The following is a 23084-nucleotide window of genomic DNA, read 5'->3' on the forward strand; positions in this document are numbered from 1 at the left end:
TCATTACACATTTGTCCAAATCCACAGAGTGTACAAAGCCAAGAGTGAACCTAATGTAAACTATGTACTCAGAGTGATAATGATGTCAATGGAGGTTCATCAACTATAACAAAGGTACCACTCCAGCGAAGGATATTGATAATGGGGAAGCTATGCTTGTGTGGGGGCAGGAAGTATGTGGGAAATCTTGTTGTCTTTTGTGCAATTTTCCTGTGAAACTAAAACTACTCTCAAAAACTCTATTAATAAATATAGCTCAGCTGGGCACGGTGGCTCACGCCTGTAATCCCAGCACTCTGGGACGCCGACGGGGGCAGATCACTTGAGGTCAGGAGTTCGAGACCAGCCTGGCCAACATGGTAAAACCCCATCTCTACTAAAAATACAAAACTTAGCCAGGTGTTGTGACAGGTGCCTGTAATCCCAGCTACTTGGAATCTGAGGCAGAAGAATCAGTTGAACCCAGGAGGCAGAGGTTGCAGTGAGCTGAGATTGCACCACTGCACTCCAAGCTGGACAACAGAGTGAGACGCTGTCTCAAAAAAAATTTAAAAAGTACATATACATATATGTATATGTACTTTTTATATATACATATATGTGTATATATATACTTTTATATATACATATATAAGTATATGTTATATATACATATATAAGTTATATATACATATATACATATATAAGTATGTTATATATACATATATACATATATAAGTATGCTATATATACATATATAATAAATATATATAAGAAATACATATTTCATATATTTATTTTATATATACATATAAAAGAAAACTTTTTAAAGACAAGAAAGCAAAATAATTTTTTAAAAACTCTGAATCTATAATTTACATAGCATATAGTTGTGGGTTTAATGTGGTTAGTTCGCTATTAAAATGGTCTAGAATATGCCTATTAGCAAACTCAAAGGAAAGAAATGTGATCAGAAGGCTAAATGTCAGACTAGAAACCAAAAACCATGAATTCTATTATCAATTCAGACACTTACAGATTATAAGTAACTTAACATTTTCTCAGCTTAAGAAGTCTGTGAACTAATAAGCAACTGTTCTACCAGTAACTAAACTAGTTTCCTGTGTGTGCTCTTCCTTAATCTCTAAAGCAACACAATTAGAGATATACAGGAGAATGAAATATGGGCCCTAGGAAGGCAACACAAAAAGTAATTCCTAACAAATGTTAATCAGTTGCTGACAGGGTACCCTCTGGCATTCTCTAAGCCTCAAAACATGTAGCAAAAATTCAGTTTTTGTAAAAATAATGCAGGCCAGGTGGTTGGTGCCTGTGATCCCAATATTTTGAGAGGCTGAAGCAGAGAGATCGCTTTAAGTCAGCATTTCAAGATCAGCCTGGGCAACATGGCAAGACTCTGCCTCTACAAAAAAACGAGAAAATTAGCCAGGCTCGGTGGCACACTTCTGTAGTCCTGTTGTTCCAGCTATTCAGGAGGCCGAGGAGGGAAGATCGCTTGAGCTCAGGAGTTCAAGTCTACAGTGAGCTATGATCATGACACTGCACTCCAGCCTGGGTGACAGGGTGAGACCTTGTCTCTAAAAAAATTAAGAACAAAATAATAATAATAATAATGCAATGTGTAGAAATTGGACCAAAGATAATGTTTCCCACAAGTCCATACACTACCTACCTGAGAACTCCCTAGGGTACTTATTAATAATACAGAATACAGGACCACACCCCAAATATATTTCTGGGTAAGAATCTTTGAAGCCTGGACCCAGACACTAATTTAAGCTCTTGGCCTGTCTCTTATACATTAAAATTTAAGACATACCAGCCAATTAGTCTCAACCTTGTCCCTGTTTATAATCATTTTTCTCTCAACTTTTGGCCTATATTACTTAGTCCTTGAATCCTTCAAATTAGAAAATTCATTCATTCATGCAACAAATATTTACATAGGGCTTAATTTGTGCCAGGTTCCCATGCTAACCAGATGGATATGCAAAGAAAAACTATTTAGGAGTTCATACTGGTGAAATCTAGACAGAGCTCAACTATATCAGGACATGAGTATGAGGAAGATAAGATTAAATTTCTTGATCAGATGACCAGTGAGCCAGACAGAAATATATCACAGTAGCCAATTTCCCTTAAATTCAGAGGGTAAATGCCATGAATAGTGCAAAATGTGTAACTCAAAATCATTAACTTTAAACAATTCAATTCAGCAGATAAAAGGAGGCTTAAAAGTAACAGTGCCCTGCTCTAAAGGTATCAAATTCAAGATTATCAGTAGTGCCACTTTTTCTAAAATATATGGAGCTGAAAAATAAACTGTAAGACTATTCATGAAATATTTAGTTATTCAACAAATACTTTTGAGCACCTTACAGGCGTGAGCCACCATGCCTGGCCTTTTTTTTTTTTTTTTAAGAGACAGAGTCTTGCTTTGTCACCAGGCTGGAGTGCAATGCTGTGATCTCAGCTCACTGCAACCTCCATCTCCTACCTCTACCTTCAAGTGCTTCTCGTGCCTCAGCCTCCTAGAGTAGCTGGGATTACAAGTGTGAGCCACTACGCCCAGCTGATTTTTGTATTTTTAGTAGAGATGGCGTTTGTCAAGTTGGACAGGCTGGTCTTGAACTCCTGACCTCAGGTGATCCACGTGCCTCAGCCTCCCTTCGGCTCACAGGCATGAGTCACTGTGCCCGGCCAATAAAATTATATATTTTTTATAATAAGGTAAAAATAATTAAAGGCAACAAATAGTTATCTGCCACTCCCCTAATAGGCATTTGTTCTGTATTTTTATATTTTTCATTGTATTTTTATTGAATGAAAAATGAAACAGTACAAACATGTACTGTTCAAAAGTGAACAAAACAAAGACTCTGGAAACAGACCAGTCTGGGTATGAATCCTTGTTTTCCCACTTACTAGATATGTATTCTTGGGCGAAGTTTCTAATCATGAGGAGTAAATGAGAACGTATATAAAGTATTTAGCCCAGTGTATGGCAATAGTGAATGCTTAAAAGTACCATGTATTTATTACTTAAGATTCAGCTTGGCCAGGCACGGTGGCTCATACCTGTAATCCCAGCACTTTGGGAAGCTGAGGCGGACAGATCACTTGAGGTCAGGAGATCGAGCCCAGCCTGACCAACATGGTGAAACCCCATCTCTAAAAAAATATTTTAAAAAATTAGCCAGGCATGGTGGCACATGCCTGTAATCCCAGTTACTCAGGAGGCTGAGGCAGGAGAATCACTCGCTTGAACCCAGGAGGCAGAGATTGCAGTGAGCCGAGATTACGCCATTGCACTCCAGCCTGGGCAACAAGAGTGAAACTCCATCTCAAAAAAAAAAAAAAAATTTAAAAGATTCAGCTTAAATGGCACCTCAACATCAATGACTGCTACTCACACACAGAATAAAAAATTCTATATAAATTATAGTTATTAAGATGTTTAATACCTAATAGAATTTAACCTCCTCAACAGCAGGGTTTCCCTTTCTCATTCACTGTTACAGGCCCAACATTTGGAACAGTGTCTGGTACAAATACTTGGCAAACAAATGAATCAATAAAAATACAATGAAAAATATAAAAATACAGAACAAATGCCTGATTAGGGGAGTGGCAGATAACTATTTGTTGCCTTTAATTATTTTTACCTTATTATAAAAAATATATAATTTTATTGGCCGGGCACAGTGACTCACGCCTGTGAGCCGAGGGAGGCTGAGGCACGTGGATCACCTGAGGTCAGGAGTTCAAGACCAGCCTGTCCAACTTGACAAACGCCATCTCTACTAAAAATACAAAAATCAGCTGGGCGTAGTGGCTCACACTTGTAATCCCAGCTACTCTAGGAGGCTGAGGCACGAGAAGCACTTGAAGGTAGAGGTAGGAGATGGAGGTCGCAGTGAGCTGAGATCACAGCATTGCACTCCAGCCTGGGTGACAAAGCAAGACTCCGTCTCTTAAAAAAAAAAAAAAAAAAAAAGGCCAGGCATGGTGGCTCACGCCTGTAATCTTAGCACTTTGGGAGGCCAAGGCGGGTGGATCACCTAAGGTCAGCAGTTAGAGACCAGCCTGGCCAACATAGTGAAACTCTGTCTCTACTGAAAATATAAAAATTGGCCAGGCATGGTGGCGCATGCCTGTAATCTCAGCTACTCGGGCGGCTGAGGAAGGAGAATCATTTGAACCCGCGAGGTGGAGGTTGCAGTGAGCTGAGATCACGCCACTGCACTCCAGCCTGTGCAATGGGAGCGAGACTCCATCTCAAAAAAAAAAAAAAAGTAATTAAAAATCTGGAAAATACAGAAAATATAAAGAAAATTAAAATAACTGATAAACCCATCAGGTAAATATCACCTCTATTCATCACTAATAAGTATATACACATAATTAAATAAATTTAGAATTATACTACACATATGTTTTAATCTTATGTTTGTTTTTATTTAAAATTATGTTATTAATGTTTTTCCAAATATAGTGTCCCCTCATATGGCTATAGGAATGTATGTAACTTCTCCAAATGTTATATAGGTTGATTCTACTTTTTTTGTCACATAAATAATGCTATAATGAACACTATTTATATAAATCACTGCCTGCATCTCTCACTTTTTTTAGGATACATTTCTAGAAAGACAATTATTATCCTTAGGCTTATTCAAGCACATTGCTAAATATTGCTCTTCTACAAAGTTACCAATTCATAGTCTCAAAGCAGTGCAGTGCTGTGAATCTTCCTAGTGGGTTGGAAGAGAGTAACTTTCTAAACCTAGAAGTGATAAAAATAAATCAGATATTTTTAAAAAATGAGAGATGAGTCTTATTAATCTGTATGAGCCTTTCATATAATGAGGACACAAGAGAATTATCACCTATTCTGACCATAAGCTATTAGGTAGTTTAACATATTAACCAATCTTCACAACCATTTTATGACATGGAAGTTATTTCCTTTCATTTCATTTATTCAGTTTCTTCACCTTTAACTTTCCCCAGGTTATGCTATAAACCCAGGTTGATATTTCAAATCCTATGTTCCTCTCACTATAGTAGATAAATACTATATCAAATAAATATAATTTTGGAAATAGTTAAGGACAAGGCTAAAATTATAGTCAACTAAAGCTACTCGACATGGACCATCTTCACTCAAAATTCATAAGCATTATATCTGGAACATACTAAGAGCTAATAAATATTTGTTTAGATAATGAATGAATGGTAGAGACTCTTTTTCTTCAAAATTTTAAGACTACACAAAAATTTTAGACTAAAGTAATTCATCTTAAGATGAATCTAATCATGGTTTTTAAAGTCTTCTCATAGTTAATACCATAATTGGATTCCTCTTAAGATGAATTCTTTCAAATCTTACAGTGAATATGGGTGCAGTGGACAGTACAAATCCATGGTATTTAAAATAATGTAAGTTTACCTAAATAAATAATTCTGAGCTGGGAAGAAACGAATTCTTAAAGAACGAAATAAATCTTCTAAATATATGTATAAACTCCACTGAAATAAGTGTTCCTTTACATATATTTTTCCAGCAAATTATATAAAACATAAAGAACATACTTAACTTTTAAGACTAAAGCAATTTTTAAATGACTTCATAGAAACTAATATTGAAAAAAATTCAATGAGGGGAAAATCTATAAACCTTTACTGTAAAAACACCTCATTCATTATTACCGATTATGACAAACCACAGGAAAACAACATCATCTCCATGGTACATTAACTACATACGGTGATATTAACGGACTAGAAACCTGGATCACTTACAGACTTCATCACTCAGCAATAGTATTTTTTAAAAAGGAGTCCGAAGTTCTGTGATATAGACAAGTATGCATACACAACTATACAGTCACTATCTGTGAAATATAGACATAATGTAAGAACATCTAGGAGAAGCAGAAAAATAAAAATCAAAGACTCTAAGCCACAAACCATCACAATGCCCCTTCCATTTCACATTCCAACGGGTTTAAATGTTTTAAAAGTTTTATACCATTTCCCTCCAATAATGAGTCTGCAGCCAAACAAGTATTAATCAGGAGGCACCCTGAAAGAACAATACTTACAATGTTTTTGGGATGCAAGTTGTATTGATTGACCCCATAGCTTTCTATCTTGATTTCTGAGACTCTCGTTGATGAAATGAACTGCAGGTATAGCTTTGTGCTGGGCATGTTTTAGTAGTTTTCCTTCCTTCATACGATCTAGCTCTTGCATAACGACCCAGGGAATTATTAACACAAGTTTGTCAAAACCTAAAAAAAAAAAGGATTTCTTAGAATTTAACAAACATTTATTGAGCTACTAAATAGAATTGCTGTCCAAGAGGTGAAAGTTTTAAAGCACACAGTCCTCCCTACCTTTGAGAAATTCAGAATAAATTGAGAGACAATATATTAAAAAACAGAAATTAAAAAGAGAATAATGTGTCAAAAGAATGTTAAAAAAATAAGCACTCTTGGAGATCAAAAAAAGAGTGCGTTCAGATTGCTAGTTTAACCTGTAAAGGCTTTTTTTAAACTTATAACACTGAATATGCTTAATGGAGACATATTCGTGGGAGAAAAAGCCACATCACTGTTAATATAAAATATCAACTCAGGGAAGAAAATCAGAATCTTTAAATATGTTCTGTAAATACCTGGTACTTCTGTTGTCTTCAGAATTCTAACAAATTTGAGATGATTCATCAGAATATTTGTGTCAATAACAATTAGAAGTTTTCTGTCTGAAGTATTATTTGCTAGAGAAAAAGAGCAAAGATTTCACGATATTTGATAATAGACTTACATAATGTCTAAAATTTTGATATCATAGAAGCATTGAAAATTCAATTAAATTTAAAACGCCTCTTTGTCTTGTTAACTATATCAGAGATTTACACAGTTGGCTAGACTCTAAAGTTGCTATCTATCTGGTCCGTATCTTTGTTGCCAAGTAAATTTCTCCCCAATCAATTAAGGGTCCTCTGGATAGGAACTGCAACCACTGTTTGGAGTGGGAGTGGGGTGGAGAATCATCTAAGTCAAAGTGGGCAGAGAAGGTAAGGGTTGGCAAAGCAGAAATACACAGGAAACCTGGGGCCAAGACTATGAAAAACCAGTCATGGAGAATGTTTTTGATAGCATTCTTAAGAGAAGTCCTTTAGACAATAAAAACAAAATTGCTTTTACTTCGATTCTTAAGAGAAAGAATAGTGATCAATGTTTAATCACCCACCAGCAGAACAGTATAAATTGCTTGTAGGTGGATTTTAAATTATGAACTGACTAGCCGGGGAAGTAATTATGTTTCTAACTTCTGTCATGGATCACTGGCAGCTGTGCTTAGTAATTATAAGCTAATTTTAACATATCCTGAGTGAATATAATCGAAAGATAAATATGTGTAAAAGAAAATACATGCCAGGTTTGGTGGCTTACACCTGTAATCCCAGCACTTTGGGAGGCCGAGGCAGGCGGATCACCTGAGGTCAGGAGGTCAAGATCAGCCTGGTCAACATAGTGAAACCCCATCTCTACTAAAAATACAAAAATTAGCCGGGCATGGTGGCACACGCCTGTAGTCCCAGCTACTCAGGAGGCTGAGGCAGGAGAATGGCTTGAATGCAGGAGGCATAGGTTGCAGTGAGCAGAGATAGCTCCAACGCACTTCAGCCTGGGTGACACAGGGAGACTCCGTCTCAAAACAAAAACAAAAACAAACAAAAAAAGAAAATACATAATAATACTAGCATTGTTACTGCATAGGATCATTTTAAGGTTCAGATAAGTTAACACACAGGAAAACATTTGAAAGATGAAAACTACAATGTGAATGTAAAGGTAGCATTACTATTTTTTTTTTTTTTTTTTTTGAGAGGGAGTTTTGCTGTTGGTGCCCAGGCTGAAGCACAGTAGCTCAATCTTGGCTCACGGCAACTTCTGCTTCCCAGGTTCAAGCCATTCTCCTGTCTCAGCCTCCTGAGTAGCTGGGAATACAGGCATGGGTCACCATGCCCAGCTAATTTTTTCATATTTTCAGTAGAGACGGGGTTTCACCATGTTGGCCAGACTGGTCTCAAACTCCTGACCTCAGGTGATCCACCCGCCTCAGCCTCCCAAAGTGCTGGGATTACAGGTGTGAGCCACCATGCCTGGTCAGCATTACCATTTTTAAAAACAGAATTTGAAATAGTACACTGACAGATTTTGGATAATCTCTATCATTACCTTCTCCCAGTAGCAAAAAAAAATAAATAAATAATAATCAAAATTTTACAACATGAACAAGAAATCAATAAATATAATACCTTCAAGCAATCTGCATTCTTTCTTCTTTTTTTTTTTTTTTTTTTTTTTTGAGAGAGAGGGTCTAGTTCTGTCACCCAGGCTGGAATGTGGTGGCGCAATCTTGGCACACTGCAGCCTCAACCTCCCAGGCTCAAGCAATCCTCCCACCTCAGCCTCCTGAATAGCTGAGACTATAGGCGCATGCCATCACACCTAGCTAACTTTATTTTCTATAGACACGAAATCTCACTATGTTGCCTAGGCTGGCCTTGAACTCCTGGGTTTGTGCAATCCTCCCATCTCAGCCTTCCAAAATGCTGGAATTACAGGTGTGAGCAACTGTATCAGCTATTTTGCGTTATTTCTGATCAGTGCTTTACGTAGTTGAAATTGTTAAAGTTACAACATCAAAAAAAAAAGACAACTCATAATCCTAATTACTGCCTCTTGACAGAAAAAGAGAAAATATATCTAACTATCTAATAATGTGAAATATGTAAAACTAATAAGACAAATATTGGATCTAATTCCTGTAGCTAAAAAAATAAACTATTACTTTATCATTCATTTCAAGTGAGCATATTTTTTAACATTTTTCATCGAAATATTATAAAAACTGAATATTGGCACATTAATTTTTAGGAAAGCATAGGAGAGCATAAACGTCAACATACAGGGTATACCAGAGGAAGAATGTACATCATCTTCTAAGTCAATTTCCATATTCATTAACTCTCCAGGTAAATCCACACTTTTTCCCACACGTGCAGCATGAAGCTCTTCTACTATCTGCATCTAAATTGTAAAAGACCCCAGTGAAATATTTTGAGTTACTTTGCAGATTGACAAGAGAAGAAAGCAATTAATTCTTAATTCACTTGAGATGGTTTATGGAAAGAAAAATTTTATAAAACTCTGAAGGCAGCATAGTAAAACAATAAAGATTTATAAACACACACATGGTTTTCAAAATAGTTTTCTTCTTACCTCCGCAACCTTATGCAAACAAATTATTTAACAACTTTGGATCTCAGTTTGTTAATTCACAAAATAGGAATCTTTAATATCTATTTCCTTCAGGATTTTTGTAAGGAATAAATGAAATAAGCTAGGTGAAGCTCCTTGCACAGAGTCAAATACCTAGACATTAAAGTAAGTTCATTCTCATTTCAATTCTCACTTTATTTTAGGAGTCAAAATTTTTTTATCTTGACTGTGAGTATTCTTCTTGAGATTTCTAAGATTATTTATGAACCATCATAAACTGAAATCTAGATCTTAAAAACATTCTCACTTCACAGAAATACTTCTCTGATGTAATTCTGACACAAAGAAATGAAATACAATCTAGCTTTAGATCAGAGATGAGACACCTTTCTTCTATCAAGGAGCACCTCAAAACAGAAAAATACAATTGACTGTCACAAATAAAAATCAATTAATATAGTTTGAGAGTTGTTTTGTTTTGTTTTGAGACAGAGTCTTGCTCTGTCACCCAGGCTGAAGTGCAGCGGCACAATCTTGGCTCACTGCAACCTCCATCTCCCAGGCTCAAGTAAGTCTCCCGCCTCAGCCTCTTGAGTAGCTGGGATTACAGGCATGCACCACCACGCCCAGCTAATTTTTGCATTTTTAGTAGAGACGGGGTTTCGCCATGTTGGCCAGGCTGGTCTCAAACTCCTGACCTCAGGTAATCCTCCCGCTTTGGCCTCCCAAAGTGCTGGGATTACAGGCTTGAGCCACCGTGCCCGGCCTGAAAGTCTTTAAATAGACAATTACAAAGTGTTCCACAAATCTCATCTTAACTTAGGACAAGTGAACATAAAATTCTATGAAGATCAGTCAGGGGACTCTGGTTGGGAAATGAAACAACCTTTTTAGGTAAACATTCATGTACTCTCATTTTCATTGAATAATGTTTTCATCTGACGATTTTTAAAATGAAGTAAAAACAGGTTAATGTCCTACTGCATTTTGGCAACCCTAGGCATAAACAGGGAAAGTGTCATAAAATTAAATCAAAATTCAGATTACTTGTGGGCCACTGGTTTCATGCTCTTTGTTCACAACAGATAACCTTACTAGAAACAAAAAGTACTAAGGTATACTTTTCTGAATAGTTTTGCATGACTTCATAAAACCTTACATATTGATTTAAATAGAGACATCATTGTATTTTCATATTATCAAGGTTTCTACAGTCATTATTTTTTATTAGAAGTAGGAACTGTTTGACTTAATTTCACTAAAAATTTCAAAGTAAATAAGAATATCAGTAACCTCTTGGTCTGTATCCTGGATACTTTCAGATGACACTGAAGAACATGGTGCTTCAAAACTCTGAAATGAAAGTAATTTCATTAGCTAAGAATAAAGCGTAACCTAAATAGGGTTTTTCAACCTTGTCACTATTAACCTTCAGGGTCAGATAATTCACTTTAGGGGTTGCCCTGTGCATTGTAGGATGTTTAGCAGCATCAGTGACCTCTATCCTCCAGAATGTCAGCAGTACTACCCACCTACCCCTACTCCCAAAATTTTTTTTTTTTTTTTAAAGACAGGGTCTCACTCTGTCACCCAAACTGGAGTTCAACGGCATGATTATGGTTCACTGCAGCCTCAACCTCCTGGACTCAAGTGATCCTCCCACCTCAGCCACCTGAGTAGCTGGGACCACAGGCACACCAACACACCTGGCTAATTTTTGTATATTTTGTAAAGATGGGGTTTTGTCATGTTGCCCAGTCTGGTCTCAAAACTCCTGAGCTCAAGTGATCCACCTGCCTCAGCTTCCCAAAGTGCTGGGATTACAGGCCTGAGCCACAGTGCCAGCCCCACCCTCAGTCTTGACAATCAAAAATGTCTCCTGGCATTGCCAAATGTCTCCTGAGGGGCAAAACTGCCTCCAGATGAGAAAGTGCCCCTAGAACAGAGAAGCCCCATTCTATCAAGTCATGAGACATGGTAGAATTCTTCATATACAGATTCATAAAAATACTATATTCTAAGAATAAAATTACATGCCACCCTAAAAAAAGAGAAATAATGAATGCAAAGGTAAACAAGTTGGCCTTCAGTGGTGAAAAATTTTCATCCAGGAGTAACTAAGCCATTTCTACAAGTGACATGATAAAACAACAAAAGGAACTTGAGGATTATAATAAGGCTAAAAAGGAAAAGCTGAAAAATGCACAGTTATATTATATGTAGTTAGAGCACCAGGGGGTTGTGTTTTATTTTTTGTCTTCAAAGTTTGAAAAATCTCTCTCCAAATTCCAATTTTCCACTGGCATTTCTTCTGAGTGGATGAGACCCACCTGACTCTATGTAACATACAGGTGACAGGAAACTCAGCAAAAGAACAATTGAACGAAATAATCTTCTAAGAATTCTCCAAGATAACGCAAAACTAACATGTATTTTATGGAAAGCTATTTCTGCTATGAACTACAAACACTATTCTTTGAGACAGAGTCTCATTCTGTTGCCCAGGCTGTAGTGGCATGATCTCAGGACACTACAACCTCCACCTCCTGGGTTCAAGAGATTCTTCTGCCTCAGCCTCCCAAGTAGCTGGGACTACAGGTGCCTGCCATCACACCCGGCTAATTTTTGTATTTTTAGTAGAGACAGGGTTTCACCATGTTGGCCAAGCTGGTCTCAAACTCCTGACCCCAAGTGATCTGCCCACCTCAGCCTCCCAAAGTGCTGGGATTATAGGCACAAGCCACTGCGCCCACACAAACATACATCATATGTAGAAATGTACATCATATGAGAAATCTCTGCAGCGCGTCGTACAGTTTCTTTTGGTCTCTATGTAGAATTACTACACAAACCAAAAGAGGTACATAGCAAGAATATTAAGTCGCATCATATGTAGAAATGCTTTACTGAGAATTCAGCTTCCACCCTAACTTTCCGGCTAAATGCTTTACTGGGAATTCAGCTTCTACCCAACATCAAACTTCACATGACATAATAACATACACTTCACAAACATAGGCTCATCATAGTTTTACTATTTCATGACCCTGAGATTCAGAATCCCTTCTCCATATAACTTTAAATCTTACTGATCTTTAAAGTTCTCTTTAAGAAGTGCCAAACAAGCCAGAGATTATTATCAGAACTTCTTGTGGCTTTTGACATTGTACATCTCTTTATTCTCTTCCTTTGATTACTATTACCCTTTGCTCTCTCTGTTCATGGGCCACCTACAGTGACTTCAATGAATTTTCTACCACCAAACAATCCAGAGAAGTTCATGCATTTAACTGTTTGCCTCCCCCACCATGCCTTATTAAATACATAGGTTGGGATAAAGCCTTTCCTGAGGATGACAAAAGGGAATATGGTAACGAAGATAATAATGGCTCTATCTACCAAAGTGATTCCAAATGGAAAACACAATTACATTATTTCCTTGACTGTGGTTCAGTGGCTGTCTTCCATCTACAAGATATGAGATAAAAACCAGTCTTTCCCATGATACAAAATCATCCATTGTCTAGAGACCCTGGCTTTCTCTGGCTTTCTCTCCAACTTGCTTTCCTACAGATTCTCTACCTATCTTGACTCTAGTCATACTGACAACCTATATGCTCATGTACCTTCCTTCCATGCAATTTTACAACTCTGTGCCATTACACACACTGGCCCTCTACCCTAGCTGGACAGCACTTCTAGTCCTCACCTGACATGTCCTTCGAGATGAGGCTTTAGAACTACCACGTTAGTGAGCCCTTCCTTAATTCACCCGGAGATTTATACTAACATCACACCCAATTCTTAGGACTCTGATATTTACTTCACTATAGTACAATCATATTTTTGTACTTACTAGTCTGCCTCCCTGGGACCTTCTTGAGGCTAACATCTTACTCATGTCTAAATCCCTAGTACCTAGAAAAATAATAGGTACCTTTAATAGCTGTTTGATAAATGAATTCCTACTTTACAGTCTTGTAAGAATTAAATGTAATGCTGTTTTTAAAAATAGACCATAAACCATAAATCTCTAGGACATTAATTTTCAATGAGGGGGAGGTTTGCAATTTGAGAGGGGTCTGTATCAAAGAACTATAAAACCTAAGAAACAAAAGAAGTTATTTTTTTCTTTAGAAAGCATAAGAGAATTACTAAATCCAGAAAATACAATTATTTTCCTTGTAAAGTACACTCATTATTTTAGGAAAACAATTATCTATTGAGGAATTAGTGGGTAAAACATAAAAACAAACAGGGTATTAAGATGATTATCTGCTGTCAATAATACGCTGAAGATAATATACACAAGATAAGGATATTTACTTGCTGTTTCTGTGTCTAAACGACTTTAAGCCTGATAATACTGCTATCAGAGAAGTTTTTAAAGAGTCTAAATTCCAATAACTGGAAAGTGGTCATGTAAAAACTGCTTCTTCTGCAACTTAATATTCTTGCTATGTACCTCCTTTGGTTTGTGTAGTAATTCTACATAGAGACCAAAAGAAACTACACGACACACTGCAGAGATTTCTCATACTATTCCTTAGATGCATAGCACAATGGGAAAACCAGGCAATGATACAATGATGATCACTGAACATACTGGCAACTTCAAGTTCCTTTCTTTCATTCTACTCTAGAGAAATGGTTATAACACAAGAAGAAAAACTGGAGGTTTTTCCTTTCAGAAAGCAGTGAAAACAAACTCAATTCAAACTCAATTCTTGCCCTCTTGGGGCCCCTTCCAGTTCACTTAACCTAAAAATACTCATCCCCAAGCTCTTCTAGCCTCCTTAGTTATAATTCCTCCATTTTTCATAAGAAATATCTTACCATTGCAATCCACAGTCTTTTTTTTTTTTTTTTTTTTTTGAGACGGAGTCTTGCTCTGTTGCCCAGGCTGGAGTGCAGTGGCGCAATCTCGGCTCACGGCAAGCGCCGCCTCCTGAGTTCACGCCGCCTCCCGGATTCACGCCATTCTCCTGCCTCAACCTCCCAAGTAGCTGGGACTACAGGCGCCCGCCACCGCACCTGGCTAATTTTTTGTATTTTTAGTAAAGATGGGTTTCACTGTGTTAGCCAGGATGGTCTTAATCTCCTGACCTTGTAATGTGCCCACCTCGGCCTCCCAAAGTGCTAGGATTACAGACGTGAGCCACCGGGCCTGGCCACAGTCCACAGTCTTAATACCTAAAAGCAGGCAGGCTTACCCATCCCTGTTTATCAGTGGTCTCTACATATCAGAATTTCTGAAGTTCTAAAGTTCCGAGGTTCCACAATTCTAAAAGTTCTCTTGAAGATAGTAACTTTATTTGCCATAGAAACAAAATTATAGAGATTAGGTTCTCAAAGTAGTCCATAAATGCCAATTACATTACATAATTTTAAAGCAAAATAGATGTGCCAAGCTGTCTAGCCTAGATCCCTGCTCATGTAGCTCCCTCTGCCTAAAATATCCCTGCTTCTCCCATTCCACCTCCCTTCACCGTCACCTAACTTCTACTCATTCTTTAGGTCTGTTTAAATGTTACTCCCTCCAGCCTCCAGTAAACCCTTTTTTTTTTTTTTTTTTTTTTGAGACAAGGTCTCTTTCTGTCATCTAGGTTGGAGTGCAGTTGCACAATCGGCTCACCATAACCTTGAACTCCTGGGCTCAAGTGATCCTCCCACCTCAGTCACCTGAATAACTGGGACCACAGACTCACACCACCACACCCAGCTAATTTTTATTTTTTTGTAGAGACCCGACTCGGTATGTTGCCCAGGCTGGTCTTGAATTTCTGGCCTCAGACAATCTGCCTGCCTGGGCCTCCCAAAACACTGGAATTACAGACGTGAGCCACTGTACCCAGTCCCCTCCAGTATACCTTTCTAAACTAATTCTTTCATGATGTACTAAAGCTATAAAATCCCCTGCTGTGTATTCTCTTAAGTGATAGGTATTTTACTTATCATATTTAAGGAAATTGCTTGTGTCTCTCTTCACTTGAATCAGTCCCTGAAAACAGACTGTGTTATCTCTTACAAGCTATTTTATTGCAGTGCCTGGTACACGGTGACACTGAAAAAAATAATCTGTTTAAAGACTATTCAGAATATTGTCCCCTGAGTGTTCTCCAGCATACAATGCTTTTTTCAAAGGACTATCTGTAGCTGCTTCTCACCACATTTTTACACATTCCCTTCTATTATGAATCCTTGATACCTGCCAAAATATCTGTCTAAAAAAGTTGGAATTAAAGAGAGTAAAATAAAGAAACCGACATATAACTTCATGAATAAATTTGAATCAGCCATCTATGATTATCATCAGTAACAGAAACAACTAAAAAGGCCATATGTAGTGGCTCACGTCTGTAATCCCTGCACTTTGGGAGGCTGAGCAGGAGTGAACTGTTTCAGCCCAGGAGTTCAAGACCAGCCTAAGCAACATGGTGAAACCTCATCTCTACAAAAAACACCAAAGTTAGCCCAGTGTGGTGATGTGTGCCTATAGTCCCAGCTACTAGGGAGGCTGAGGCAGGAGGATTGCTTGAACCCAGGAGGTCAAGGCTGCAGTAAGCCAGGATCGTGCCACTGCACTCCAGCTTGGGCAACAGAGTGAGACCCTGTCTCAAAAACAAAAAACAAAAAAAGAAAAAATACAGAAATATAGAAAAAACTTAACTATATTAATAAACTCTCAGTTAAAACCTATCTTCTTCATTTTTTACCACCTTACCTGGGTTAGGTTTTCACTAGAATGTGAATCATTACTTTCTTGACGGCCATAATGATGTTTTCGTTTCCACTCATGAACAGTCTGCTTATATGTGAAATCTGAAAGTAAATGTTCAGTTTTCTGCCTAGTTACATTTAATGAAACCTGGGAGCTTTCCAGGTATTCTTTTTCTTCCTGCTTAGTCTTCAACTTGTTAGAATCTAAATTGAAGACATTTTCTTCTACAAGTTTCTGGAGGGTTTCATGAGATTTTACAGGGATTTTGAAACTGATCTTCTGTCTTCTAGATTCCAAGGGTTCCTTCATTATCTTGTTGGAGTTATAATCCTGAGAAAATTGATTTCTCTTCCATTTCTCTAAGACACATTTTTCAGAATTGTCTCTAAATTTATTATTTCTTTCTTTCTTGAGTTCTTTCATCTTCTCTCTTTGAACAAGTAAATGAGACCATTTATTTTCACTTGCCTGGCCTTCGGCTTTAAGTTTCACATCACTGGCAATCTTAGGACTACTAAGGCTTTTAATTCCATGGTCAAGCTTGCTCCTAGCATTTGTCAATTTGATATCTTTATGTTTAAAGTCTACACATTTATGTATGTCTCTTTTAGTTCCATTTGAAGAAGGACTCTGTGAAATAATTTGATTGTCATTTGAATTTGATGCTTCTTGGAGTTTAATAGGTCTTTGGGATGAAGAACTGATTTTTGGTCTCCTTCTGAGAGTGTCAATTTCTACACTCAATCTGTAAAGCAGCACAGAAACCTGGGTTACATTATAATTATACATAATGTTACACGCTATCATTTTAGTTAGAATAACAGAATTGGGCTGACATTAAGCTTCATAAAAAGTAAGAAATAGCTACATTAAGAATTAAGTGGAAAGGATTACTCACTTAATGGTGTTAGAATACTTAGTTTGTTATTTGCAAAAAAATTTTACAACTTTAAATAGTACCAAACATAAATTCCAAATGGATTAAATATTTAAGTGTAAAATAATTATTATCATCATAATAATTTTGTACTTCATATTAAACCCTTAAAAACCAGTGAGTAAAAACAGAATGCATGTTTGATTTCTTTTTTTTTTTGAGACAGGTTCTCACTCTGCTGCCTAGGCTAGAGTGCAGTGATGCAAACATGGCTCACTGCAGCTTCAACCTCCCAGGCTCAGGCAATCCTCCTACCTCCCAGACTACCACGTAACTGGGACTACAGGAGCATGCCACCATGCCTAGCTAATTTTTGTAATTTTTTTGTAGTGACAAAGTTTTGCTATGTTGCCCAGGCTGGTCTCGAACTCCTGGGCCCAAGAGATCCACTTGCCTTGGCCTCCCAAGGTGCTGGGATTACAGGTGTGAGCCACTGTACCCCGGCCTATCCGATTGCTCTTTTTCTTTTTTTGAGATAGCATCTCACTTTGTCACCCAGGCTGGAGTGCAGTGGCGTGATCTCGGCCCACTCCAAACTCAACATACCAGGCTCAAGAGATCCTCCCGCTTCAGCCCCCTGAGTAGCTGGCACTACAAGTGTACACTACCACATCTGGCTAATTTTTGTATTTTTTTTTTTTAATGTAGAGACAGGGTTTTGCCATGTTGCCCAGGCTGGTCGAACTCCTGGGCTCAAGCCATCTGCCCACCTTAGCCTTCCCAGTGTGCTGAGGCTACAGGCATGAGCCACTACGCCCAGCCTGATTTCTTAATAGAGAACTTCCCAAACTTAAAAACAGTGGGATAAATAACAAAGGAAAACACTGATAATATGTGACTATTTACTTTAAAACCTTAGCATATTAAAAATTAATTAAAATGTTAAGAACTAGGAAATGGTATTTGTTAGATATACTAACTTCTAGCAAAATAATATGTTAATAACCTTACTAGCCTTAGTAAATAAAAAGTTCATCAAAAACTACTAAGATTCTAGAATAGGGCATAAACAAAAAATTAATAAAAGAAAATGGCTAATAAACATTTAAAAAAAGTTTGACTTCTCTAGTAATCACAGACATGCTAATAATAACAATAACATACCATTTTCTTCTTCTTCTTCTTTTTTTTTTTTTTTGAGACAGAGTCTCACTTTGTCGCCAGGCTAGGTGCAGTGGCGCAATCTTGGCTTACCGCAACCTCCACCTCCCAGGTTCAAGTGATTCCACTGCCTCAGCCTCCCAAGTAGCTGGGACTACAGGCACACACCATGACGCCCGGCTAGTTTTTTGTATTTTAGTAGAGACGGGGTTTCACCATGTTGGCCAGGATGGTCTCGATCTGACCTCGTGATCTGCCTACCTCGGCCTCCCAAAGTGCTTGGATTATAGGTGTGAGCCACCACAGCTGGCCCATACCATTTTCTTCTATCAAATTAGCAAAGATTTTATAATAACATCAAATCCTGACAAGGGGTTGTAAAATGGACACTCTCACATGTTGCTGGTAGAAATGTAAAACAACATAACAGTCCCACAAAGAAATCTGAATATAAACTAAAAACTCCAAAAATGGTCATTTTTTTACATCTGGAATTCCCATTTTAGAAACCCATACCAAGGTGAAAAAAATCAGAAATGAAAAAAATATTTAGGATTACTTATAATAGCAAAACAATCAGGTACAAAGTAACTGCTAAAATTTTGGAAATGACTTTAAAAAGTGGTATATTCATATGATGGAATACTATAGTTTTTTTAAAAGGATGTTTATGAAAAGTCTTCTGTGACATAAAACATATCGAAAATCAAAAACAAGCAGGATACAAATCTGTACATATAATATGGTCTCAACACCTTAAACAAGCGTAGTAAAAACACCAGAGAGAAAGGCACTAAAATGTTAGAAACAGCAATAGCTAGAGGTGATAATTATATTTTAGTGCTTAATAAAAGTAGATAATACTTTGTAGTCGGAAAAAAAAGGGGAAAAATATCAAACACAATCTATTAATTTATATCAGTAAATCTGTGCCTTTTCAGTGCCATCACTCTGGCAGGCACCCAAGAGGCAGTAGAGGACACAGCAGATACAGTCTTTACCCTCAATTAGGTTACAGCCCAACAGGAGTGATACACTTGACAAGTGACTTCTCAAATAATTAATTATGTAAGAGCAAACCATAAACAGAGTTTTTATAAGAGTTTCACCTGAGTTTCCATCACATATGCACGCATGAATGTAAGTATGTCTTTGCTTGTTTGACAGAGTCTCAATCTATCACCCAGGCTGAAGTTCAGTGGTGGCATGCAACTGTAGTCCCAGTTACTTGGGAGGCTGAGGTGGGAGGATCACTTAAGCCCAGGAGTTGGAGGCTGCAGTGAGCCGAGATTGTGCCACTGCACTCCAGCCTAGGCAACAGAGTGAGACCTTGTCTCAAAAAAAAAAAAAAAAAGTCCTCTCCACCTTCACTGCCACCATGGCACCCATGAAAAACCTTGTGGTAAAGGGGGGCAAAAAAAAAAAAACAGGTTCTGAAGTTCACTCTTGATTGCATCCACGCCATAGAAGATGGAATCATGGATGCTGCCAATTTCCAGCAGTTTTTGCAAGAGAGGATCAAAGTGAACAGAAAAGCTAGGAATGTCGGTGGAGGGGTTGTGATCAAAAGGGCAAGGGCAAGATCACCCTGACTTCCAAGATGCCTCTTCCTAAAAGGTATTTGAAATAAGAAATATTTGAAGAAGAACAATCTACAGGATTAGATGTGCATAACTGCTAACAGCAAAAACGGTTATGAATTACGTTACTTCCAAATTAACCAGGACGAACAAGAGGAGGAGACGAGGATTAAAATTCATTTACATGGAATATTTTATATGCGTTCTTGAATAAAACTTGGGAACCAAAATGGTGGTTCATCCTTGTATCTCTGCAGTATGGATTGAACAGAAAATTAGAAATCACAGTCAAAGGGCTTCATTTGGGCTGCCACACACTCATTTGTAACTAGACTTTTTTTTTTTCTGTTTGAAAATTTCAATTCTTATGGCAATACCAGAATAGAAGGAGATGGTGACTTCAAGGGAACTGACAACCACTGGGCAGGTAGATAAGGGTGTGGAGATGTAGGCTGCAGATAGTCACTGTTTTATTTTAAAAAGTATAACTGTCAATCGTCTCTGGTGCTTTTCTAAAAAAAAAAATGATTCAGGAATACAAGTGGGCTTCTCTCAATACTTAAAACAAGTGACATCTGTCTAAGATTCCCTGTGGAAAATGACAGTGTCAATAAAATGCAGGTTTCTGGGCCCTTCATCTTACTTTCATTTTTTTATTACAAATTTGTCTTGATATACACAGTTATGTATACTAATCATTTTCTTCCTATAGAAAGAAACTGTGCTCCTTCAGCACTGCTGTATAGTCCATCACCCACCATAAAAGGCTTGGAGAGAGACTGAAAAGTCCCAGGTTCTAAATTAAGTAAATATGTACAAGAATGAATTTACACATAATCTGTTTCTACAAGTCTTTGCAACAAACTGTCACTTTGGTTTCCAGCAGAGGGAGCCACAGGAATAGAGCTTCCAGATGTGGCCTCCTGTGTGGGGCCCAGAGTTAGGGGCCCTTCAGGCCGAGAGCTCTGGAGGCTCTCCTGAATGCGGTGGCACGAAGAAGTGACTGGGAAACCTCCCATGCCAGGGAGACAGGAGGTGCCCAGGATATAGCTGCTTCATGCTACTTAGGCCATGACTAGATTTAATGTCAGAAGTCATTGTACAAATAGTGGTGTGCCTCAGTGCATGCAGAGGCTAGAGAACCACCAGAGGGGGCTACCAAAGTTAGGATGACAGAATTGTTGCAGTGACTTTGAAAGAGACCCTGATGGCTTGTGGTGCCCTTCAGAAATTTGAACAATAACGCAGAAGTGTCTGCTCTGTTTTAGAATTTACGGTGTATAAAATTCATGTTTTTAAAAGAGCTTGCCTACAGTTGGTTTCCACACCTGAAATTGTTGTGCTCTGAGAGTTGCATAGCTGAAAATTCAATGTTCAAATTCTACCTTGGCTCCAATTTAACATTTGGTGCTTTGTGGATTGAGTTGAACATGCTGAGGCTTTGCAATTTCACTTGTGGTAATAACAGCGCTAGCATTTTCTCTTTCTGTGCAAATTTCTTTGAAGCATAATTGCTTGCATATTTCTTCTCTGCCTTCAGAGAAGGCAGTTTCTTTTTTTTTTTTTTTTTTTTTTTGAGACGGAGTCTCACGCTGTCACCCAGGCTGGAGTGCAGTGGCGCGATCTCGGCTCACTGCAAGCTCCGTCTCCCGGGTTCACGCCATTCTCCTGCCTCAGCCTCCTGAGTAGCTGGGACTACAGGCGCCCGCCACCGCGCCCAGCTAATTTTTTGTATTTTTAGTAGAGACGGGGTTTCACCGTAGTCTCGATCTCCTGACCTTGTGATCCGCCCGCCTTGGCCTCCCAAAGTGCTAGGATTACAGGCGTGAGCCACCGCGCCCGGCGGCAGTTTCTTTTAAACTTCACTGAGGCATCAATAGCTCTTTGGCAATGTCCCTCACCAAGATCATTAACTATAAGTTTGTGCCTTGAGTTTACAAATTTTACTTGTGTGTTGCACTGATGCTCCCATGTAGTAATTTTTAGTTTAGTTGTAAAAAAAATTAATCCTGGGCTGAAGTTTGCATTTCAGTTCTAAAAAAAAAAATGTGTGTGTGTGTGTAGAGATGGGGTCTCACTACGTCGCCCAGGCTGGTCTCAAACTCCTGGCTTCAAGTCTTCCTCCCACCTCGGCCTCCCAAAGTGCTGGGAATACAGGTATGACCCAGTGTGTCCAGCTTCTTGCATATATATATTTTTTTTTTTTTTAATTTTTTTTTTTTTTTTTTGAGCTGGAGTCTTGCTGTGTCGCCCAGGCTGGAATGCAGTGGCGCAATCTCCGCTCACTGCAAGCACCGCCTTCTTGCTTTTATTTTTATTGCTAATACATTTCTATGTATTCAAACCATGGAACAGGAATTACAGAAATGGTGTGCTATAACTGCCTTTCCCGATGATAAAATTATCTCTAGTTTTTCATCTGTATTATGGCTTTCACTATTTGCACACCAATTTCAGAAATTTCTCTTGAGTTGAATTAACAGGGATATTTCTACAAAACATTTTATATTTTACCCTCTTACATATCAATATAATATCAAGGGCCAAAAAATGTATCCTTAAACAAAAGGTAACTAGTTTGAAGTCAAATAGTGTTTTAGAAATTAAAATTTAAAAAAAAGAAGGATATCAGTGTAAAAGGACTTAAAATAGTTCAAAAAATGTAGCAAGGGATAGTCAACATAATATGAAATTAGTGCAAGAATATACTTCAACAGAGAATACCACAGAAGCAAAGTATCACCAAAAAACAGGAGATGATTCAGAAGAAAAACTGAAGAAAAGACAGAGGCAAGTTGAAATTTTTTGTTTTTGTTTTTTGTTTTTAGCAAACACTAACTGAGACTGTTGGGAAGCAGAACTTTTATTTATAATATTTAATGCTATCTTGTTTTCCCTTAACTTCTTATTTTTGGAGAAACCTTGATCTTACCAAGTTTTATCACACGTTATAACTTTGTATACTCCCCTATTAGCAGCAAGTACTTTCAGCACCAAAATTTCACTGAAATTTTTATCCAAAAAGTGCAGAAATTAAAGAATAATAATTTCCATTATTCTGACCATCATTCCCCAACGTCTCTAGCTATAACCACATACTGGTTAATAAACACGGTTTTAAAGCCATATCAATTCTGTAAGATACATACTCTCTTCATGGGTAATACGTGAAAATGATTTATCCAAAATCTCTAATTTAGCCTCATAACTTACTTCAGTATCGTATGCAATGAAGTTATGCATCTTATAATCATGTGCCAAAATCAAACCACTTGAGATAAAAATGTACATTTTAGTGTCATTTACACAATAGTTTTCATAGACTTTTATTTCACCCAACTCTTTCTTAAATTTATAGTAATATTAAGAGAATTCTATAATCATAATCAGTGATATAGCTAGAGATATTTGCATGCAAAACAGTCCTCTTCAAAGTAAATTAAAAA

The 23084-nt window shown here is 37.7% G+C and overlaps 1 protein-coding gene and 1 pseudogene across 3 annotated transcripts in view; one reads left to right on the forward strand and one right to left on the reverse strand.

Moving 5' to 3' along the window:
• Window positions 1-23084, reverse strand: part of SWT1 (SWT1, RNA endoribonuclease homolog) — a 127475-nt gene that overhangs the window by 92740 nt on the left and 11651 nt on the right. For all 3 annotated transcript variants that reach the window (XM_025362529.1, XM_025362538.1, XM_025362546.1), the window contains exons 5-9: window positions 16024-16765; window positions 10593-10652; window positions 8996-9107; window positions 6683-6784; window positions 6108-6296 (exon numbers count right to left, since the gene is read on the reverse strand). In XM_025362529.1, the coding sequence (XP_025218314.1) occupies window positions 6108-6296; window positions 6683-6784; window positions 8996-9107; window positions 10593-10652; window positions 16024-16765 (1205 nt within the window). The remainder of the gene's footprint in view (window positions 1-6107; window positions 6297-6682; window positions 6785-8995; window positions 9108-10592; window positions 10653-16023; window positions 16766-23084) is intronic.
• LOC112634256 lies at window positions 19437-19848 on the forward strand (annotated as a pseudogene).

Source organism: Theropithecus gelada, chromosome 1 (assembly GCF_003255815.1).
Source record: "Theropithecus gelada isolate Dixy chromosome 1, Tgel_1.0, whole genome shotgun sequence".
Classification (NCBI taxonomy): Eukaryota; Metazoa; Chordata; class Mammalia; order Primates; family Cercopithecidae; genus Theropithecus; species Theropithecus gelada.